Source organism: Halichoerus grypus, chromosome 9 (assembly GCF_964656455.1).
Source record: "Halichoerus grypus chromosome 9, mHalGry1.hap1.1, whole genome shotgun sequence".
NCBI lineage: Eukaryota > Metazoa > Chordata > Mammalia > Carnivora > Phocidae > Halichoerus > Halichoerus grypus.
Window position 1 is genome coordinate 82,101,922 of NC_135720.1, and position 23,890 is coordinate 82,125,811.

General features: G+C 43.0%; 1 protein-coding gene across 4 annotated transcripts in view; it reads right to left on the minus strand.

Moving 5' to 3' along the window:
* Positions 1–3,970: 3,970 nt before the first annotated feature.
* KCNQ5 (potassium voltage-gated channel subfamily Q member 5) overlaps positions 3,971–23,890 on the minus strand; it is a 501,939-nt gene continuing 482,019 nt past the window's right edge. For all 4 annotated transcript variants that reach the window (XM_036101214.2, XM_036101205.2, XM_078055100.1 and 1 more), the window contains 3 exons: positions 12,133–12,264; positions 10,001–10,127; positions 3,971–8,359 (listed from right to left, as the gene is read on the minus strand). In XM_036101214.2, the coding sequence (XP_035957107.1) occupies positions 7,397–8,359; positions 10,001–10,127; positions 12,133–12,264 (1,222 nt within the window). In that variant the 3' untranslated portion in view covers positions 3,971–7,396. The remainder of the gene's footprint in view (positions 8,360–10,000; positions 10,128–12,132; positions 12,265–23,890) is intronic.

A 23,890-nucleotide genomic window follows, 5' to 3' on the forward strand; every position in this document is an offset into this window, starting at 1 on the left:
TACCACTAAATAGCTTTATGATCTTCAGCAAGTTCCTAATCTCTCAGTGCATTAGTTTTCTCATCTAATCCTAACTACCTGTAACTATATAGAAGTTAGGTGTGTATATATATATACATATGTATTTTTTTTTTTTTTTTTTTTTGCCTACATTTCACTGTTTTTCTTCCAATAGAACTATGGTTTTGTGGGTCCCTCCTCCCTAGTTTCAAAAAGGGAGTTCTGATTGGCCAGAAGGACAGATACTTAGTGACTACTCCAGGCTCAGGAATGATCATGGGACCTGTGTTAGTCTAATCAAATGTCAGGAAAGGATTTATATTCCATACTTGAGTGGAGAGCTCCCCACCTCCTCCCCTCTCCGGTTGGATGTGATCAAGGAGGTTTTGCGGCATCGCTTGCCTCTGGCAGCCATCTTGTGGACAATGAGAGGACCCATCAACAGTATCCTGCTGACAGGGAGGACAGCTGGAACCTTGATGATGTCATTGAGCAAAATGTACTCTGCCACCCTACCTTTGGATTTCAATTGTTAGATAATACAATTAATGAAGGATAGTTGGAAGAAAAGCAGGCAGGGACAGGGCCCCCTCACCCCACTTAGAGGAAACCACCATTAAAAGGATTTTACACAACGCTGGAAGGAGCCCTCCACCCTTTCCCACGTGATAGATAGATGACAAAAACCTGATTGGATGACAGGCAACCCCTAGACTTAGAAACTCCGGTGGCATCCCTCTTGTGTCCCCTCTTTCGTTGGGAGCTTTGTACTATAGTTCAATAAACTGCTTTGCTGCCCACCACTCCTTGCCTGGTCTACCTCTTCATTCTTCAGAGTGGCGTGACCAGGAACCGCGGGCACTGAAGGAAAAGAAATCCTGTGACAAAATGTTCTTATATTTAAGGTTGTTCCAGCCAGGGTTTTCTTATGCTTGCAGCTAAATACATCCTGATATAGCGCTTGTGGTAATGTGAGGATTAAAGGGCAAAATACCTGGGAAACATTTATGGACACAATGCTGGGCAGTCACTAAACATGGGTTGTTATTCTAAAGGCTGGGATCCAAAAAATCTGTAGGGTGGCTCTGGCTATGGGCCTGGCCTTGGTAGGATGTAAAGAGATGTGGAGAGTAAGAATGTGCTCAGGGACAGGGGAAGGGAGACTAGACCCCCTGTTTTCTTTGGCCTACAGTAATGTTTGAGAGAAGTCAATCTTCCTGGTGAATGGAGAAAGTCTGGGAAGGGGTGTCAACTATGGGGTCTGAGCCAATTATGATTGAGGGACGGAGAAGGGGTAGGCCAAGGATGCTGAGGCCTGGGATGGGAAGATGAGGGAGGGGTTGCTTCTCCCAGTTCTGTAGAAGTACAGATTACTCATTATTTGGCATTAATTAATTTCTTCCCAGGCTCCTCTGGAAAAGTACTTTGGGAGAAGTAACAGATTGAATCTGCTTAATTCACTGTGTGGATGAGGCTTGATGATCCTTCTCTTCTTGACTTGAAAGACCTCTGAAGTTAGGGGTTATAAGTTGCTGAAAGCTGAATAAAGGGTCAGAGACCAAGACACTTTCACTAATTCAACATTATTGGGTGCCTGCTGCACGGCATCGTGTGAGAAGCCTGAGGTGTCGTGGGGGTGAGATGTCTCTGCTCTCAAGTAGTTTCGGTTCAGTCTGGGCATCTGAAGTGACTTTGGGTGATGCTCGGGAGGGAAATCTGGGTGGAGATACGTGACTGGGTGGGATCATCCAGTAGTTGAGGTCAGAAATGAGACAACCTGGGGCAGAGTGTGAAGGGAGGTGAGAAAAGGGAAGAAGCTGATGATGGAATTTGTGGAAACACCAACAGTTAAGGGACTAAAAGCAATAGGGAGCTTGGAAAAGTGAATAATGATTGGTTCAGAGAGGTAGGAGACAAACTAAGGAGCAGTTTTAGAGAGAGTGGCTGTGGTGTCACCTACCTCAGAAAAGCCAAGGGGGATGCTGATGAATGTATCCACTGAATCAGCTTTCTAGAAGGTCATGGGTGAACTCATGAGTGGTTTTTCGGTGGTGTTGAATAGGCTGATTTGTCTGATTTGTCTGATTGTCATGTGTTGGTTAGTGGATGGATGCTGTGGGAATGGAAATGCCTTATTTTGTAAGTAGTTTGGTTCTAAAGGGAAAGTGAGATGTTGGGTAAAATAAAGAGGAAAGTAAGTTCTCAAGGGTTGCTGGTAACATGGAAGCCTACTCATGTTTATGAGGAGAAAGAGCGAGAGTGAGATGCAGCAGATATGGGGAAAGAGGGGTATGGGAATGACCCCACCCAATCGTGGGGACAATCAGCAGCTTCTTCTTCCCTCGGACTGACCGAGAGAAGAAGAATTAGTCTTCCCATCATGGAGTGGCAGAGGCCTCTCCACCACCAAGTCCAGCGGTACGATCTCTGGTAACAGAGTGGTACTGGATCATTGCCCAGAGGGCTCAGGTAAGGAGTTTCAGAGATACTCAAAAGCATTTATGATTGGGGGTGTGTGTGGTGTGATGTCCTCAGGGCTCATATGAGGCGAGTGGCATCCTGAGCTGCAGCAAGGGGAAGCACGAGTACCTTGGGATCACAGGGATGGGCAGGGCCAGGCAATCCAGGAAGGAAGTCACACTAATGCAGGCAAAGGAAAAGAGAAGGAAGAAGAAACAAGTAAGGGAGAGATGAGCATCATTAAGCATAAGAAAAAAAACAGAGAGTTGAAAAAGTAGGTGTAGGTCTTGTGGCAGTGTGTGGGAGCCCCAGGAGAGCAGACTGGACTTAAAACAGTCACCAAAATTATGGTAGACATAAAGTGAATCACGTGAACAGGTAAAGAGAAGTAAGTCATACAGATGTACCTTTGGATTTTCTACTTATTTATTTGAGCAAAAACATTTTGCCATTTACCAGTTTTGTGGTGCTGTAATTTCCAGGGCCGTGCATAAATCCATAGTTTATACACAATGCATCTGATAAATTTCTGCTTTGAAATGTAGTAAAATCTTCAATAATTTGCAATTAGGTAGGCTAGAAGGTGACATCTTGTTGTAACGAAAATTTAATAAAAAAAAAAGCCACAATTTTTACTCACACCACATTTTTGAAGCAGTTAAAGCCAGGCTAATAAAAGTTGCTGCTTCAAGGTATGGGAAACTATTTTTATCAATGGTCAAGGTAGAATAGTTGTCATAAGTAAATTTTGCTTTTAAATGGTGGGGGTGAGAGATTGTGCTATAAACTAGTTCAAAAGTGTTTGGAAGTGATTTACACTTTTAAGTTGGTCAAGCAGGCATGTTCCATAAACCATTTTATTTTCACTCATCTCTAGGCACATACCTGTTTGGTCTCAATAGAGCGATAGTGGGAAGTCCCCTCACCTTATCCTCCAGGATAACACTCCCTCACTTTTTCCTTCTGTCCCAAGTGCCTCTGTTAGGGCTTTGTTACTTAGTATTCCAGAGTCCTAACATTCCACTTGAATTAATCATGGATACTTAGAGCAAAATTACTAGGAAAACAGAAGGAACGGGCTATCTCAGGGAAGAAGGAAAAGATCCCTTTTGGAGAAGTCCTCCCCTGGTAAGGCAGGGCTGGCTAGGTGCTAAACATGGTAGTTCTGAGCAGCCAGGGGCTGCAGGTTGGCGCACGTGCCTGGTCCCCCAGTGATTTCCTATTACTTGTTGAGCACACCCTTTTATTATAGTTAATACAAAGCTCACATGCGCTGCTTTCTGAGTTTTGATTAACATCAAATTAATTTTTCTTATGATACACTCTCAAAAACATTTGCAAATCTCCCCCTCCCCAAATTACCAATGATTTCTTCACTGACACTGCAGGAAGATAACTTTTGTATTTCAGCCCCAAATCTGTAAACAGCCAGTTCGGTTGACTGGGACCAGTCAGTTCAGAACCAACCAGTTAGTTCCAGATAAAAATAGTCACACTGTTTATAGACATCTTTTTAATGTTTTACTTTAAAACAAATGAGCCCAGTAAAAGAGAGCAAAGGAGATTACATTTCAATGATAGCTTGAGATGGGTATGATATTCCTGATTGATTTGTTCTCAGGAACAGACAACTGTATTGTCATACTCGACTTTTAGAACTGCTCACTTAAAATGCACATAATTATATTAAGTTTCTCTTACAAAAACACAACCATGTCATTTAAGGCAAAAAATATCAGCTTCTGGGGAGATAAGTTAATGTTTCTGACATTTTCTCAGTCTGGTTGGATGAAGTGATCCATTAATTTAGTTGCTCAGGTTTCATCCTTTCTTGTAGTTTTGCTTTGCCAATGGGCATGAGAATTAGTCACTGTGCCTGATTTCCTCCTCTCTATTAGACTTGTTTCACCTGCAAATTATGAACTTTCAGAATCACTGAGTCAATGGGAGGTGAGAAAGGCACCTTTGAACAGGAGATAAAGACTTAAAAACTCAATAAAGTGTCTCTTACTTAAAACAAAACTTGCAACCTACAGATATTAATTTAATTGAACAAAATGCAAACATTTAGACCAGACACAGAAATATTTTTAGTCAACCTCATATAAGGGATGTTTGCTAGTGTTAGCTTGATCAACCCTACATATTGAAGAAGGCAGACAAACTTGAACTGAGAAAGCATGTGGCTGCTCAGTGCTCAGCTAAATTGTGCTTCAGGACACCATTTGGCATTGACCAATGGGACTTTGCTAAGAGTAAATGGGAGACCCCTCTCAACTCTGTAGAGAGTAACGCAACAGACAAAACCCTACAGCTTTCATACAACTATCTTTGAACATCCAAGAGTGTTTGTGCTAGAGTAAGATATAGACACAAATGGTCATGGCTTCAATGTATAAAAGTTTTTCACATCATGGTTTATCACATTTTGCTATGATTAAGACCTCAGTGATGCATTTAGGGCTTGTTTCGGAATCTTCAGTCTTCAGCAACGCTGGATGAACTGTACTGTGTCGGAGGCCTAGAGAGGCTCAAGGAGGGGTCCCCAATACATTCAGAATTCCTGCTGCCAGTGGGGTTCGACCCAGGACAGGGTGTGTCCAGGAATCAGTGCTACCTGAAAGTTGCTGCCTCCCTCCTCTTCCTCGACTGATAATTGGAGAGAGCCTGCCAAGTGCATGGCGGGTGTCTGGCTTTAGGTCAGTGGAATGATGTGTGTGTGTGTGTGTGTGTGTGTGTGTGTGTGTGTGTACCACCTCCTTGGGAGGGTGTATCACAAGTTCAATTTGAGTGGAGACATAGTAGGTGAAAAATTGCATTTCATAATTCACTAAAATTCTGTGCTTCAACAATGAAAACCGTTGCTTTAAAAGCTTGAGAAAATCTTTTTTTGACAGGAGTGTAAAATTTAGACCCTAACTTCTGCTCTCCAGCAGCCAAGAAGATGCCGAATGATACACTCCAGGGGAGTGTGTTAGAATCCAGGTGGGTTGAGAAGAGGAGGCGTTTAGAATTTCAGTGTTTATCAAAAGGGACAAGGATTTTCAAAGGTTGAGAAGCCTATCTGAGGAAGAGCGGAGAAGTGGTTTACTTGGGGATGGAGACCGGGTAAAGCCTGGTGAAGTTCAGGAGCAAAACAGTGGCAGGGAACTGAGAAGTTAATGGAGAAGAAAGGTAGGAGGAGAGTCAGGGATTGGAGACGGCCTGCTGGGGGAGATAGTTGGGCAGGATGGGTGGATTTCAGGGCCTCCTCCTGCCTTTGGACAGCCAGTTGCTATCCCTGCTTTGTCTTCCTGGCTGCTGAAGGTTTTTTTGGAGGAGCACTATCTGCCAAGGAAAAAACTCTTCCTTCCATAAGTCCTGTGGCTGGAGTGGAACTGAACTGAAGCGCTCTCTGGCTCCCCCTTGCCTTTTGAATGCCGTTACCTTGGCTGAAGTTCTGAGACCGCTAGACAGGCTTCCAACAAGCAGTTGGCGTGGCTTGCTTTCTGGTAAATGCATCTCTCATCTTGTTTCCCTTGGGTCCTTGCTGCTGTGCTATATGATTTAAGTGTTTGGATTTGCAGACCCTGCTGCGGGTACCCGGCTTCTAACTATGAATGTGTACACCAGGAAACGGAACCCCTAATTAGAGGTTCGGGGCAACATTCTTGGGGGAGCATAGAAAACGTTCGCTACAGTATAAAAAGTAAAGGAAGTTGAGTTATAGCCTTCCATATGCAAAACGTACTAGGTTAATAGCAAAAAACATTCAGGGCGTAGTAAAAAATAAATACCTTGCAAAATTCTCCGTTTATATATAAGAATAAGGGATGTTTAGGTAGTTGAATTCCCTAGCAATATTCATCTTCTAAAAAGATCAAGTTCTTCTATTTTGGTTTGTTTTTCTCCCTCTCATTGCCTTCTGAGGGCAAAGCTATTTTCGTTAACTTCACCTACTTCCTGGTGTTGTGTCTGGATTCTTTTCAAGCCTTTCTCATCTCAGTCTCACCCAAATGTCTAATTCCCCGGGATCCTGCCTGTATTATCAGTTCAGCGGGAATGGTTTCTCACACTTGATATGGTTTCTCACACTGGGGCAGCCCTGGCAAGCCAGGGGGGCGCATCGCAGAGAGATCAGTCCCAGCGCACCGGCCCTTCTACTCAGGAGTACTGTATTCACGCAGGAAGAAGTCGACCACGTATAAAGTTGATGCAGCCATCAGGGACTATGTTCCCGTGAAATCACTTGTGTCGGATAGTCTATTTGCCCCACTGGCCCTGAATTTCATTATTTGCACGCTTTCTAATTGAAGAACATTCTTGTCATAAAGAACAACATGAAAATGATGTGCAAAATTGCTTGCCACAGCGTTGAATCACCAAAAGCACACAGACTGACATTCAAATTACATTAATAATAAAATGACTGAATAGGAATGGGTTGGCAAATATATCTTGAAGGAAGCAGCCATTTCTATTATTCCCAAGTTCTGCTTTACTCGATACCTTGTTAGCAGCGGTTGATGGTAGCCATTGTGTTTACATATACATTATGGCCTAATTTTGAAAATGTATTTTGTATTTAATCACAAAGCAGAAATGCCTGAAATTTGAAGTTGTTTACTCCCGTAATTTCAAAACACAGAGTCAAATCTTCTAAGTGACCTAATCTTGACATTTTCACACACCCCATAGCATTAGCAGTGTTTGGTTTCTCAGGATTTTTAACACAAGGTACGTTACTAAATGAGTGGGTTAACGTTGATGTACCTTGGAATTTCAGCCATCCCTAAACATGCATTTTCATGCAATTAAAAGATAACGGGCTTATAAACTGCCTTTCATGTTCTTCCTGATTCTTGCAATTTCAACTTTTTAGAAGGGCTTTCAAAATAGTTCATGCAATGATATGTATGGCTAAAGGGACTGCTATGCTAGAAGGAAAACGGAGACCTTATTTCAGTTTGACATGAGGCAAGCTGAGGGCTTCTGTACTTTCTCCTGCCTTACAAATGCTCCGAGATGATCGAGATCTTTCAGTCCTTAGAGAGTCTGACGCAAAAGCAGTTTCCCCGGCAAGCTGCGGCATGGCATCAAACGTGTCTGTCTCAGTCTCTTCGGGACCCACCTCTTCATCAGTTATAAACAATTTGGATTCCCTCCATTTGGGGTAAAAATCTTGGCTGCCTCTGGAGCCACCTGACTCACTCCCAGAAAGCTGTATACTCAGTTCCTCTGTCGACCTGATCAGGTTTTGTACCGACAGAGATTTGCCCAAGTCCTTGGGCACCACGGGGTGGACAGATAACAGAGTCTCCCCCCCCATGTCAAAGCTTTTCCTTAGAGCACGGTCCTTGGTCAGATCTGACTGTGCAACCTGAACATTCTCCTTGGAGGCAACAAGGCAGGTGGTGACATCAGAAATGCTTTCCTGCAAGCCTGCGGGGCTCGGGTGCAGGGTCTCCGGCCTGGGCAGATGCTTGATGGCTGGGAGAGGAGGCGGGATCTGTAAAGTTGTTGGGGCTGCTGGCTTAGGTGCCACATTTATTTGGTTTGCAATGGTGCTGGCGGCCGCCGCTGCGGAGCCGTCACTTTGACTCATTGGCACCTGTGTTGCTTGACTGTGCATAGTAGGGCTAAGCGCGTAGAAAGTCTGCGCGCTGAACTCATTTGGCGTCAGAATGAACTGCAGGCCTCGAGAGATGTTGGCACTCGCTGATCTGGATAAGCAGCCACTGTTCTGTGCGGAACTGGACAGGTCTTTGCTATCCACGGGGCTTTGATAGTCAGAGGTCTGTTCACATTCAAAAGGTGGGATCTGGAATGAGGCCAAAGTGAGGGCGGAGGCAGAGCCTTTCCGGAGGACCTGTTGATATATATCGAGTAGGCAGTCCAACTTGGACTCGATGGACTGTACCTAAGAGTGGGGAAATTGGTCACATATGAATATAACCTGTTGTAAGAATAAGCTTCATTTCTAGAATTAAAACAATGCAGTCAGAGTGTGTCAATACAGTTAAATATTGAGTACAAAGTCTAATGTAGCGGTGAACCTTAGTACAACCTCAGAATGTACGTACGTCTATCAGCGGTGCAGCCAAGGGATGATTTGGGAGGAGAGGTTTGCTTTGGCCTCTACATAATCTCCCCCCAATACCCCTCCCCCCTAACTCTTTATTTTATTTTATTTTTTTTCATAATTGAAGTATTTTTATTTTATGTACAATGAATTGGCCTTAAAGTAGGTATCTTGGATATCTGCAGTTAAGGTAGGTTATCTTGGATGACCAATTCAAGGAAGTTCACTTAATCCAACTTAATGAAGCCTATATCCTTCGCGTACTGACGGAAACACTGGCGGCACATACTGAGGCCGTATTTCCGGATCAGACCGTGCCTGTTTGAACAGACGCGGCAAGAACGAGAACCCTGGCCAAATTTCCTCGGATGGCCCCAGTACTGCTGCTCCCCCTAACTCTTTAAAATGGACAATTGATGTTCTCAAAAAACATATAAGCAGTATATGAAAGCAACTGCAAGACTGCCAGCCCAATCACGTTGCCCTTGCTAAGCCTCCTCCAAGAAATCATTCTGGGACTCTACTGCGGTCTAGTCAGGAACCCCTCTAATTAAATCAAGACCTTAAATATCAATGTAGGTGATTCTGAATTTAAAAATAAAGGTACAAAATGCTTCCGAATTAATACTTGAGATATTTTTGATTAGATTGGGGAAGCAATTTGATTTCTGGACAACTGTCATCTTTTTTTAATTAAGTTTTTAATTTTAATTCCAGTCTAGTTAACATACGGTATTATATTAGTTTCAGGTGTACCATATAGTGACTCTGCAATTCCAAAACGTACTCAGTCCTCATATGATAAGTGTACTCTTTCATCCCCTTCACCTATTTAACAACCGCCCCCCCCCCCCCCCCGCCCCCAACCTCCCCTCTGGTAACCATCAGGGTGTTCTCTATAGTCAAGACTCTGTTTCTTAGTTTGGACAATTATCTTTGTACGAGAAGATACAGCTTCAGGGTTAACAACTGAGGTTTTGTTTTGTTTTTTAAAAAAGAGTGAAAAAGAGAGACAGTGACAATCACCAAAACACATATGAAAAATAGATCCCTGTTATTTTACTGTGGAAAATCTATAGTTGCTTCCAGTTCGAGTATTCATAGATGAGATGGAATTGTTTATTCCTTATATGGAAATCCAAGTGTTTTAGAGAACACTGTTTATGCACAAAATATGTAGTTTCATTCGCTCTTTCTTGATTTTCTTCCTTTAAAATATATTAATCACTGGGAAGCCTGGGTGGCTCAGTCAGTTAAGCGTCTGCCTTCAGCTCAGGTCATGATCCCAGGGTCCCGGGATCAAGTTCCACGTCAGGCTCCCTGCTCAGCGGGGAGTCTCCTTCTCTCTCTGTCCCTCTCTCTCTCAAATAAATAAATAAAATCCTAAAAAATTTATTAATCACTAAAATACATCAAATGACCTACATTTTTGATTAAAAAATTCAGACGGAAAAGTTAGCCCCTACAGTTGGATCGTACCTGCTTCTCCACCTTGACCACCCGGCCGAGCATGCTGAGGTCATCGGGGCTCTCGTGTTCTGCTGTGATTTTCTCTCGGCTCTTCTTATCCGATGTGATTTGCCCTTTTCCAAGAATTTGGTCAACACTATCAGAGAAAGAGGAGATCTGATTATAAATGCTGAAGACGGAGATTGCCCCAGGACAGAATGAAGTGTTTTGAAAAGAAAAATGAAAGACAATTATCTTTAATTTATGTAAGATGACATAAAAATGAACTTGTTCCAGTTGATGTGCTTATTTTCTTAACATGAGAATTACACATGAGATTAATTTTCTCATTATTCTGGTCCGTGATGAAGTCACTTATGGGCAATCTTCTGGAGGTGGAATTGTCCTAAACTACAAAGTAATTTGTCTGTTTCCATCTCCAACCAGCCATTTCCTGAATTTAACTGCTGAAAATATGACAAAATCGTCATTATGATTATTTCATGTTAATAGAACAGATTCTTCAGTGAACATTTACTATGGACCTGATATGTGGGAGCTAAGCAGGCAGAAAGTGATCCGTCTCCGCTTTTTGGAATTCTAGTTAGAGAATAGACACGCCATGAGCTGGAAACTTAAGATTAGTTCTACAACTTCCGTAGCAGTTCAACTTTATACAAACCCTTGTTTTATAATAGTTCTCTTAAAGGACTTCTTCAGTGAACATTTACTATGGACCTGATATGTGGGAGCTAAGCAGACAGAAAGTGATCCGTCTCCGCTTTTTGGAATTCTAGTTAGAGAATAGACACGCCATGAGCTGGAAACTTAAGATTAGTTCTACAACTTCCGTAGCAGTTCAACTTTATACAAACCCTTGTTTTATAATAGTTCTCTTAAAGGACTTGGAAGACCATGGCCACGTGGGCAGAGATTGTAACACGACCACAGGATGAGTTACAACCATTTCCAAGGAGACTTGATCCACTGAAATGGGAATTTCTTTCTTTTGTGCGTGTGTTGGAGCTGAATTATCAGGAGTACGGACTCAACGTTCCAGTTTACAGGCAGCGCCTACCTCCTGTCATGACATCTAATCTGTTATACTGCAAACTCTGCAAGGACTAAGTCATTATTTTATTAATCTCTGAACGTCCATAGTGCCTGGCACACATTAAGGGCTCAATAATTGTCTGCTGGATAAATGAACGAATGAACGAACCAACTGTGATTTCTAGAATTGATCACCAGGTGGTTTACTAAGGGCCCAGTATATGCCTCCCGCTGGGCTAAGTGTGCTGTGGGCATATAAACAAATGTTTAAGACTCTCTCCTTGTGTTTTAAAAACTCTTCAAACACGAACACCGGTAATTTGTGCCTGAGAACGAAGCAAGACTCTTAAAACACTGAGATGACTGAGCATTCTGGCTTCAAGATACCACAATCAAACGTGGCTGCAGTAACATATCGAGCTCATTTCTTAAGATGCTCACCAGAGAGATAGTGTGTATCTGGCGCGGTACAGGACGCTAAGGAAGGCAAAGGCCCAGCCTGAGTCACGAGCAGGGGGAATAAACTTGCACCCGGGACACAACACAAGAGCCAACCACTCGTTTTTGAGTCCGATTCTCGGGCACAGTGGTACCAAGATTATGAGTGTCTCTGTGCTCTGTGGTAGCTCTCAGTGCTGTAGGAGGTCAGAGAAGGGGAAGGTCTTTTTTTGTGGGCCAGACAGTCGGGAAAAGTTTAACGAGGGAGAAAGACGGCTTCTTTTTGAAGGACAGTCGGGATTCGGAGAATAACCCAACAACAGCCGCAGCAATCATTCTAGTGACATCAGCGACAACCATTAACAGTTATGGGGCACCCGGTTTGCAGGTAGTAACTCATTCAGTCCTGGTGACAACCCTATGAAGCCAACACTAACATTATCCCCACTTTTACAGATGAGGAAACGGAGGTACCGCATGCTGTAGATGGAGGCTTTTAATGTCTGATTTATATCCTTAAATAAAAATCTACACTAACAGCAAAAGTCCAGTTATCCATGAAAAATGAATTAGAGCTATGAGAGCCCCGAGTTTTCTCTACAACGGAGAAGTTACTCTCAGATAGTTTTTATGCCTATCCCTTCACAACAAATCACGTTTCTATTGCTTACCGTGTTTGGAGACTTTTAATTCTACACAACATGTCTAGATGACCAGCAGAATATTGTTCAATGACATCTTTTACATCATATGGGCGTAATGTTTCCTTAAACTTCCGTTTTGCAACATGAAATTTCATAATCCTGTAAGAGCAACATATTCCATATTAATCTCCACAACTTTGCTAAAAGAAGTTACCCAAATAGCTTGCTAGTAAATATGAGAACTCTGGGGGAAAAAAGAAGTCATGCATCAAATTATTTTAGGTTCCTCCAGAAATGCAACATAAAAGCCCAAGATTATAGTGGGCAATTTAAGAACATCTCATGGGAGGCACACACTGAGAGTAGAAAAACACACAAAAGAGACTTAATACTAAGTGTTATACCTTTTTACTGTTCACTGAAACCCTGAATTAAAATCAAAGTCAAAATGCAGTTCTGCCTTTTCGATGTGACCCTCAGAAGTTTAAGAAATAACACCTAGTGACTGCATCCCTTAAAAAATATAAAAATTGTTAAAACGGTCTTTTATGTAACTATGAAATTTCAGATGCAGATGTGTCTGCAAAACTCTCTTAGTCTCTTTAGAGAAATGTACATTTGTATAGAAATTTATGAAAATTCTGTTTCATAAGTTACTTTTGCAGGATACTGCTTGATTAGGTAGCCACGTTCCTTTTGTTTCAAATGTAACACACTCATTCACTAGGCTTGGATATCTAAGATTTCAGAACCAGAGATCTCTTTTATTACAATGCTTCCTCCGACATGGACCTCATGCTTTTTTTTTAAGATTTTATTTATTTGAGAGAAAGAGAGAGCGAGAGAGATTGAGCTTGAGCATAAGCAGGGGGGAGGGGCTGAGGGAGAGGGAGAAGCAGGCTCCCTGCTCAGCAGGGAGCCCTGATACCCGATGCCCAGAGCTCCATTCTAGGACCCTGGGATCATGACCTGAGCCAAAGGCAGATGCTTAACCGACTGAACCACCCAGGCACCCTGGATCTCATGTTTTAAAAGAATATTTCATCAATAAATCCCATGATGCCATAAATAGCTAAGTTGCCTAAGATAAACAGTTACTGTAATAACCTGATATTATTCCCGAAGAAAGCAAAGAAGCATAACATTTTAATGAGTCTGTGCAGTCTTAGTGCCGGTAAATGTTAAGCCTGACAGTGTTTTTTCAACTCTTAAATGGCTCATAGATCCTCGTTATCATACTCATGGATCCCAGGCTGGGATTCAGTCAGTTAGGTTCTGCAAACCACAATTTGGTGTCCCTTGGTGGAAAGTGGGAAGATTAGGTATAAATGTAGAAAATACTACCTATCCTGATAGCTGATTGCAAGGAATCCAAATTGTCTTATTGGTTAAGAAGCCCCAAACTCTATCTTGTAATTTTATTATTAACTTCAAATTAACTGTATCCTAATTATTTTGGAACCATTTATCTATAACATTCTTACTCCCTCTCTCTACCATATTTTCTCCACCAATCTCTTCTTTGTTCAGGATAAATTTTTTTGGTCTGTTTTATTGTTTGTTTTTGTTTGCAGAAACACTGAAGCATTATTCAGAGGAAAGTAGAGGAAATCTGTTTTATTTTAACCTCTTAGTATTTAGCTTTAGTTCCAAATTTGCTTATCAAATTTGTTTAGGGCTCAGTCTCCTATATTAAAAAAAAACTTGCGAAAACTAGTGAAATAGCTACCCTGTGAAATTTTTGGCCCCGAGTAATTATTATTATTATTTTTTAAAGATTCTTTATTTTTTTTTATTAGAGAGAGAAAGAGTACAAGCAGGGGGAGCGGCAGGCAGAGGGAGAAGGAGAAGCAGACTTCCCGCTGAGCAGAGAGCCCGATGCGGGGCTTGATTCCAGGACCCTGGGATCACGACCTGAGCCAAAGGCAGACGCTTAACTGTCTGAGCCACCTAGGCACCCCAGTAATTATTATTATTTTTTTAAAAAAGATTTTATTTATTTATTTGACAGAGAGAAACAGCGAGAGAGGGAACACAAGCAGGGGGAGTGGGAGAGGGAGAAGCAGGCTTCCCGCTGAGCAGGGAGCCCGATGCGGGGCTCGATTCCAGGACCCTGGGATCATGACCTGAGCCGAAGGCAGATGCTTAACGACTGAGCCACCCAGGTGCCCCCCCAGTAATTATTTTTTAAATATCTGTTTCCCCGCACTAAATTGTCAGCTACATGAAAGCAGGGTGGGCCTCTTTTATTCAACAGGCGGTGCTTAATAAATGTTAGCTCTTGTTACTACCGCTACTTCTACCCTGTTACTATCACCATTCTTCTTCTTCTTTTTTTTTTTTAAAGATTTTATTTATTCATTTGAGACACAGAGATACAGAGAGAGAGAGAGCATGAGCAGTGGGAGAGGCAGAGGGAGAGGGAGAAGCAGACTCCCCGCTGAGTCAGGAGCCCGATGTGGGGCTGGATCCCAGGACCCTGGGATCATGACCTGAGCCGAAGGCAGACGCTTAACCATCTGAGCCACCCAGGCGCCCCTCACCATTCTTCTTCAACACTGCGTACTCAGAGCTGAGCACACTTCCCGATACGCAGTGGAAAGAAACATTTGCTGAATAAGAGAAGGCAGGAAAGAAAAAGAAAAGATCCGCTCATCTAGGTAATATTAAGAATAAAACCAGAAGAAAAGCTAATCCAACAGCCTAGGCCCTCTTTACTTAACCTTCAGAGTAGCTAATGGTGCCTGGGTGGGTGGGGGAAAAAGGAAAAAAATCATCTTTATACTTCCCTAGGTGGTTTTTAATTGTTGTTGTTTGTGTTTTCAATAATATTACCATTTGTTATGTGAAGTACCTTCTTTTTTTGTTTTAAAGATTTTTATTTATTTATTTGAGAGAGAGAGAGCAAGAGAGACAGCGTGAGTAGGTAGAGGGGCAGGGGGAGAAGCAGGCTTCCTGTGGAGCAGGGAGCCCGATGCGGGGCTCGATCCCAGGACCCTAGGACCATGCCCTGAGCTGAAGGCAGACACTTAACCGACTGAGCCACCCAAACGCCCCGTTATGTGAAGTACTTTAGATGTCTTATCTTCAACAGCACTTAAGACAGTCTTATTTCCCTTTCATATTTGGGGAAACTGAGATTCAAAGAACCTATGTGACTTGCCCCCACACAAGCAACCAGTGCGACGCAAAGCCAGGATCCCACCCAGATCTGTCTGGTTCTCACTCTCACATCACCTCCTGGTTTCCCATGGCATCAATTCTTCAGATGTTGAAAAGATTGGTTGGGATCTTTGGCAGTTTTTTTTTTTTTCCTTGGCTATGGTGGTAGAAAACCCGCTACATGCAGAGGGACGAGCTTTGGCATGAGTTAGTGTATTCCCATTGGCTGTAGCTCAGGCATTTGTGGTCTGTGGCATGGCTGCCCAGCGGTGGACCCACATACCTCCAAACTGAATGACCTGTTTTGTCCTCATGGGGGCCTGCCCTTGTTTCTTGCAGGGAGTTGTGTGAATTCTCTATGGTAATTTGTCTCAAGAGTTGCATGTTGCTTTTCTCTTTTTCCTTTCACCAGTACTTTAACAGAAAAACAATTTGAAGGCATTCAATAGACAGTATTATACTCTGGTCCATACTCAGTCATATTTTAAGCAGACCATAGATAATTTCATTTTTTTTTTTTAAAGATTTTATTTATTTGACAGAGAGAGACACAGCAAGAGAGGGAACACAAGCAGGGGGAGTGGGAGAGGGAGAAGCAGGCTTCCTGCCAAGCAGGGAGCCTGATGTGGGGCTCGATTCTAGGACCCTGGGACCATGACCTGACCTGAAGGCGACGCTTAACGACTGAGCCACCCAGGCGCCCCCATAGATAATTTCATTTTACTTGCATAGTTTACCATTTATGAACTAGGCAAATTAAAGGAAAATCCATTTTTTAGAATTTTGATCAATATTTATAATTTTGATTTGTACTGTTTGCCAATTTCCATGGTACAAATACTCCTACCATACTTCATATTTCAAGCTATCAATGTGACATCACTGAGCAAGAAGTTGGGAGGAGATGTGCAATATTATATCATTAGATAGTATACCATACAGATACAATAGATGTGTATAACTCAAGAATATAGAGAGTAATATGTAGTAAAGTGATTAGGAAGTAGTGAGTGTTGAATATATATGGCCTTTGTTTTTAATATAACTCATTTTATTGTGAGTTTATACAATTTAATTTTTAATAATGGCTGTATTTAACAAGCAGCAAAATTCCCAAAAATGTAACATTCAGCTCCTGAGAGTCAGTACAAGCTGGCTCCAGCCCATCCCTGCATATACTCCTCTTTTTCAAATAACTAAAATGGTATTATTAATCCAATTTTTAATTGATTTCCTACCATGAAAGTAGGAAAGTCTGTAAGTAAAGCAATGGAGGGAAAGCAATACCCCCACGGAGTGATACAATGTGTAGGAATCAATGGTAAGCCTATTAAGAACTTTAATATTGACTCAGCTTTGCATACCTATCATCATGTGGCCATACCCAAACACCATAGAAGACAATCAGTTTCCCACTGAGGACTGGCTAGTTGCTAAGCATTTAGCAGGACATTACTGAGTGTAAAAAAAAAACCATTTTTCCTATTAAGGATTAAGTTTTCTAAGGACAACAAATATGTTTTCTTTTTTAAAAAATATTTTGTTTTATTTTAGTTTTTAAAGTAACCTCTCCACTCAACATGGGGCTTGCACCACAACCCCAAGATCAGGAGTGGCAGGCTCCACTGACTTAGCCAGCCAGGCGCCCCCGGACAACAAATAGATTTGTCCTAACTGTCTTTGTTGTAGGTTGAAAATGGAAACATTGAAGAGGTCGGAGGTGAGATAAGAAAATTCTAAATCGGGCAATATGTTTTATAAATCTAGAGGGAATGTTTAATAACAAAAGTATTTTTGAAACCAGTAATTTATATAAAGGATGACGACAGTCATTTTGCCTTCGCCAAGGACTGACCAAGCATGTACTAATAGCGCTCAAAGCTGTCCCCTCCTTTCTATTTGCAATACTATAGCCTTAGAAAGAATTAATCTTCCAAAGTGAAAGTGAGACCACATTGCCCCCCTTCCTAAGATCCTTCATTGGTTTTCCACGGCCCCTCAAGTAAACATCAAATTCCTTAGTATATTGTATAAGGCTGTTTATGGACTGGCCTCTACCTCTCTCACTTTCCAGTCTGTGTTTGGAACTTGAGGTTCCAGCAACAACAACAAAGTATTTGCAGGTCCACAAAACACCATTCAGTAAATCATGTACTTCAATTATTTGCATATGCTATTTCCTCTTCCCGAAATCCTATGATATCTTTAAGACTCAGCTCTAAAGTCACTTCTTTTATGGAAATTTCTGTGATTCTTCCAAAGTAGTTAGTCACTCGCATATCAACCTCTATTTTAGTACTTAGCATACCACACTGTAATTATTTGCTTATATATCCGCCTCCTTCTCCAGACTGTATGAGGTCCTTGAATGCAGGGCTATGTCCTCGCCCCTTGATAATCCCACACTTGGTGCAGAGTTTAATGAACACGAGAGGTTTGTCTAGAAGCGCTACCAAGGAGACTGGGTGGGCAACCTGAGGGAAGAGGGTAATGGATGGGGACTTCCCACCTTCTCTTTCCAGATGCTCATCTCTATTCATTCCTCTGCATGCAGCCTGCACTCCAGCCGTCCTGGATTTTTTTTGTCACCAAAGTGCTCATTTCTCAGGATTCTGTCTTCACACTCTACCTAAAATGCTAGCAGTTCTGTATTCAAGCCAAGCATTGACTTCTCTAGGAACTCTTTCCTGATCACCTTCACAGGGGTAGATGGTCTTGCTTTGTGCCCTCCAGTGCACTGTCATGTAGGTAAATTTGAGGCACTGTACCTCACCCGCTGGACTTTAGCAATGTCCAGGGCTATGGTTTTTACCCTAGCATCGTGCACAGTCTTGGGCAAGTATTAGAGGTTCAATAAATGCCTGCTGAGGAATTGAATGGGGATTAGTCACTCTCCAGTCACTTCAAGTTGTTTATGTTCTTTTGTGGCAAGGCAGGCTAGTATAGAGGTCTTCTTAAAAGAGTGCCTTAGAATAGGTTGGAGTTCTTCATTTCACAGAGCATAAATCCAGAACTATTCAAAGTGTAGACAAGGGGCAGAAAGTTTTTTCTGTAAAGGGCCAGATAGTAAGTATTTCATGCTTCATGGGTTGTCTGGTTTCTGTTGAAACCATTCAACTTTGCATTGTAGCACGAGAGCCCCCACAGACTCTACATAAACAAGTAAGTGTAGGTGTGTTCTAATAAAACTTTATTTACAAAAACAAGTCATGGGTTGGATTTTGGCCCCCCGCTATAGTTTGCTGCCCCATGGTCTAGATAAGAGTGATGAGGAAATGCCTTCAGGCCAGGAATAAACAACGGCTCATGAACTGGCTTGGGGAAAAGAAGCAAAAGCCTTTGGTGGCCTTCTACATACTTCTAAATAAGTTTAATATGATCTATATATTGCCTGGTAGAAAGGAGTGTTTAAGCAAGTCATTTTAGAGTAAAATTAGGACCTTCAAGAAACATTTAACAATTGGGGCGCCTGAATGGCTCAGTTGGTTAAGCATCCAACTCTTTGGTTTTGGCTCAGGTCATGATGATCTCAGGGTCTTGAGATCAAGCCCCAAGTCATCAGGCTCTGCGCTCAGCAGGGAGTCTGCTTGAGATTCCTCTCCCTCTCCCTCTGCCCTTCCCCCACTCTTGTTTTCTTTCTAAAATAAATAAATAAATAAATAAATAAATAAATAAATAAATTTTTAAAAGACTTAACAAAAAAAGAAACAGTTAACAATTAAGATGATAATGCCAAGTAGTACTTTATAGTATCACCCTATGAGAGGGGTAGTACTGTCATCTCCATGTTGTAGATAAGGAAACTGAGGCATAGAGAGGTTAAATACCTAGCCTGAGGTTAGATAGTAAATGTGGAATTGGGACTTGAACCAGTTTGGCTCTAGTGTTGAGCTCTTAATCACAATATTGTACTATTGTCTTAATATTGAGATCTTATATATATATTTTTAAGATTTTATTTATTTATTTGAGAGAGAGAAAGAGTGCGAGCATGAGCACGAGTTGGGGGGGAGGGGCAAGGGAGAGGGAGAAGCTGACTCCCCACCTGGGCAGGGAGCCGGACACCCAGATCCATCCCAGGACCCTGAGATCATGACCTGAGCGGAAGGCAGATGCTTAACTGAGACTGAGCCACCCAGGCGTCCAGATCTTTTATATATATATATATATATATATATTTATATACATATATATATATATTTATATATTTTTTTTGTTGTTGTTGTTGAAGATTTTATTTATTTTTGACAGAGAGAGCGAGCACAAGCAGGGGAAGCAGCAGGCAGAGGGAGAGGGAGAAGCAGGCTCCCTGCTCTGCAGGGAGCCCGACTCGGCGATCGATCCCAGGACTCTGGGATCATGCCCGAGCGGAAGGCAGACGCTTAACCATCTGAGCCACCCAGGCGACCCCCAGATCTTTTATTTTAACACAAAATAACAACAACAAAAAAGATACTTTGATATACCACAAGCTCAAAAAATAATTTTCACTCACATATGTTTGGCACACAGGTTCTCAATAAAGCTGCCAAGTGAATGGCCTGTTCTTACTGGTGTCGTTGGGTGGTCCTTTGGAGGACCGAAAAAAGGCTGAGGAGTAAGTTCCGCTCTCACTGGCTTCTTTTTTTCATGAGCGTAAACTGCACCACCGGAACGAAGACAGCAGCGAAGAGCAAAAGCTCTTAAAGTTCGCTTCCTCCGATGCTGTGGAGAACCAAGAGGCGAGCTGGGAGTCTAAGAGAAGGAAACCTCTTGCACAAAGCTGACATGCCCCGCAGTACCACTAGAGGGGGGAAAAGATTCATCAACAAACCTAATCAACTGGCACCTCCTGTTGAAACCGAAGGAAGTCTGCTCATAGAATTTTCTAAGCACGAAGAAATAACTAAAGCAAAGTTAAACTCCGGGTAGAATATATCTATATATACACACAAACACATGTGCACTTATAAGGAAATGTAGGTGCATTTGTTGTGCTGCCATGAGTTATAAAATCTTGCAAAAGTCTTGTTCCAGCCGTCTAAATCAGGGTAACGACATTGCATATGAATATGCAGAGATATAAGAACGATTAGAAGACGAGCGGCAGCGACTGCGGCCGCCACGGAACAGATGGACGAGCCCGGCCCGCAGCCAAAGCGCGGGCCGGGCGGACAGGGCTCAGCCGACTGTGAACTGCAGAGGCAGCTTGACTGGCTGGGACAGCAGTACTTCCCAAGCTTGGCTGCTCCCGGGAACCGCACAAGATGCCGATGCCTCGGTCCCCCGTCCGTCTTCGCTGATCCGGGGTGTGGTCCCAGAGATTTTGTTAAACCCTTCAGGTCATTCCACGGAGTAGCCCAGGTTGAGAACTTCTGAAACGGAGGTGGGAAGGGAGAGGGGGCAGAATGATCTCCAAGCTCCCCGCCGCCATGCAAAGAGGTGACGGTGGGTTGTGCTAAGTCTTCGTCACCCATGTCATACCCACAAGGCAGAGTGTCAGTGTGCTTTGGTGGCAGGCCTCCAATCCGAACCTGAATGTTTCCCGACCCCCTTCCCTGAGTGACTCGGAAGTTTCATGCAAGGAGGAGTTAGTAAGTTTCGTTCGTTTTTTAAAGGACTTCCTCCGAAGGGAAAGGGAGTGCGGGGTGACGGATTCATTTTCTTTCAGTAAGTATTCATCGAGTGCCTACCAGGCTGTTGTGCTGGGTTCTGTGCTAGGCGCTGGGGAGCACTGACTCCGCTGAAAGGGAGCCGGCAGAGGTGAAGGAGCCTCTAGTGATTACTTGTCTCCAGTTTCTTCCTCTCTCCAGTCCTCGTGGAAGGCAGCAGTCACTGGGGCCAGGAGCTCCGACAGGATCCAAGAGCCTCATTTGCTCTTTAGATGAGCTCCGTATGGCCGCTTCCCTAAGCGATGCCACAGGCGAGTCTGACGCGTGGGACTCAAGAACTCGCTCCTGAATTCTTTCGCTCACCTATCAGAAGTTTATTGAGTGCCCACCGCATGCCAGGCTCTGTGCCTGATGCCAGGGATCCGGCCATGAAGAAATAAACCCTGTTGCTTGAGCCCTTCCCGTCTGGTAGGGCAGACGGTGTGTGAGTGGAAGGGGTGGGAAGCTCAGGCCAGTGGGAGTGCGGAAGAGAAGCGTTTAACCCAGATTGGTATGAATGATAGGAAACAATTTCTGGAGAGGACAGTCCTTTACCCTCTGCACCCCCACCTCTGGGGATTATATCACCAAATTTGTCCAGGCTGCAGAAATGGTCCCTTATGTTCCCAGATCATGTTTTTGGTGTGGATGTGTGTTTCTCCCTCTGACCCCTTTTCTTACGTTATGTTGGCCAGTTGGGTTGATTTACTCTACTGACATGCGTTCCATAACTTCCTCCTTCCCAGGATGGAAAATTCTACCCCCTGACTTCTAACTCTCTGCAAGAAACACAACATCTATCTGCCTTAAAAGCAAGAGCCCTCGGGCTCATTCTTGAAGTGATCCAGGGCCTTTGGATTACCAAAACTTCCCCAAGGCAGCCCTCTTTTGCCTTTTTCAGAGATTGGTCAGGGGATGGTGCTGATCACGGAGCAAACTTGTCAGACAACTAAGACTGTGGAACTTGATATTTGGGGTCACCATTAAAGGCATATGTGTTACTTGTTTGGATGATTTATTAATGTTACTTCTCTGTTAATACATAAACAGGACTCAGTAATGCAGATTTGCATTTATGTATACAGTATTTAAACTCTGAAAACCCTTCAAAACTAGTTATAGAATTATACATCCAAGACTCCTTTGCCTTTCTTGCATCTTACATTGGGCTACTAGCCAGTGACTAAGGAGACCCAGGAGTTCCTGGATGCACTGACCAATCTCATTTTCTGCCTTTCAGTTCTTGCTGGAGATGTGTAAATTAGCACCCCTTGTACACAGTCCGTTAGATGCCTTATGGTAGTAAGCTCCCACCTGGCTGACTTAGGGAACAGGACCAGTTCTCTGGCCACAACTGTTGGCACATGGATGTTGTTCTTCTAATACATGTTATTATTGTGTTTTATAGTCAGGATTTGGTAAGCTCTCCTACGCTTTTTTTTTTTTTTTTTTTTTAAGGGAATAAGAATAGTAGAACCCAAGCAAGAACTTCTGGAGTCAAGCAAGTCTGCAAATGGTTAACTCTCCTCTTAGGATTTTGTGAGCATTGATCCAGTAACTAAATTTGGGGATTTTGTTTTCCTAGAAGTATAAAATTCTGCATAAGCTTTTAAAGTATGAAATGAAGAAGTAAATAAATAAAGTGCCCATACCTATTGATTGCTCTTGAATACTTTTAGTCATAGCAATGAATAGGAGTTTCAGTTTAAATTATAACCAAATAAACGGTTAGAAATTAGATGCTGCGAAGTGTGTCTTCCGTGAAAACACTAGTTTAATGCAGCCTCAGAGCAAAATGTGGCCACAAGCAATTATCTTCAAAACAGAAACAAGCAAAAAAGAATATTCCTTTAAAAATATGTGTTAAATGATCCATAAAATGTTCTTCTAGCAGCGTCCTTTACTGTAACATGCCATAGACTTGGCTGTCAAGAATGTCTTAACAGTGACTTGCAAACAAAGACTCATCACCTCTGCTAAAATAGCAGAGATGCTATCAGCAAAATTAAGAACGGGTGATGATTAAACAGCTTGTAGGTTTAACAAAAACCCACAACGGCAAACATGTGCCTCTGCTTCTCTATTTGTGGAGTATTCTTGTCTCAAGTACGGAGCGAGATTTAAGAAGGATTCAGAGTTGAGAATGCATTTTAGGGGACTGTCCAGGCAATGGTCCCGCATGTGCCCTTCAGAATAGGAAGAACACAAGGGCCAGAAAACTGGAAATTCTTCTCGCCCAAAGCAGGGTTACAGCAAGGGCTGATTTGCATACCCGCCTGAGAAACTCTGACAAGTCATCATGGTTCTTCTTTTTGCTGATCAGATCTGAGCAATTTTAGAAGAGTTGATGAGCCTTTGCTAGTTGCAAAGACATTCTTGACATTTTATCTATGTTCTTAGTAGAGTGAAAGATTCTGATAATTTAGAAGAATGTTCTGTTTACCATCTGGCTTCAAATCCTTTTGCCTCTATTGAATTTTTCTCCAAAGTCACTGACGGCCCCCTAGTTGCCAATGCCAAAGGACCGTCTCACACTTTACCTTCTTGACCTCTTAGCAGCCCTGAACACAGGGGAGCGCGCCTCGGGCTCAGAGCGTTGTCTGCTGGCCCCTCCTCCGCCACGCCCCGCTGTTTTCCGTTGGTCTGGAAGCAGCGTTAGTCTCCAGAGCTTTCTTTCTTTTGCAGCTCCCTACAGGACTGTGAGCCTTAAATCCTGCGGTGACCGTCTTCTGTCTTCACTCCCACACCCCGCCTTGGGGTGATGCTTCTGCAAAGCATCTATGTCTGTGCCGATGACTACCAAGTTAGTCCCCATTCCAGATTTTTCTCCTGGGCTTCTGAAGCAGGGCCCCACCTGCCTGCTGGGCCCCACTGTGGCCCCACAAACTCACCAGCTGCAACAACGCACCCACTTCCCACAAGCCAGCCTCCGCGTGACCAGCTCGCCCCAGAGGTCCCATCCTGATTCCTCCTGCTCGTTCACTCTGTCTTCT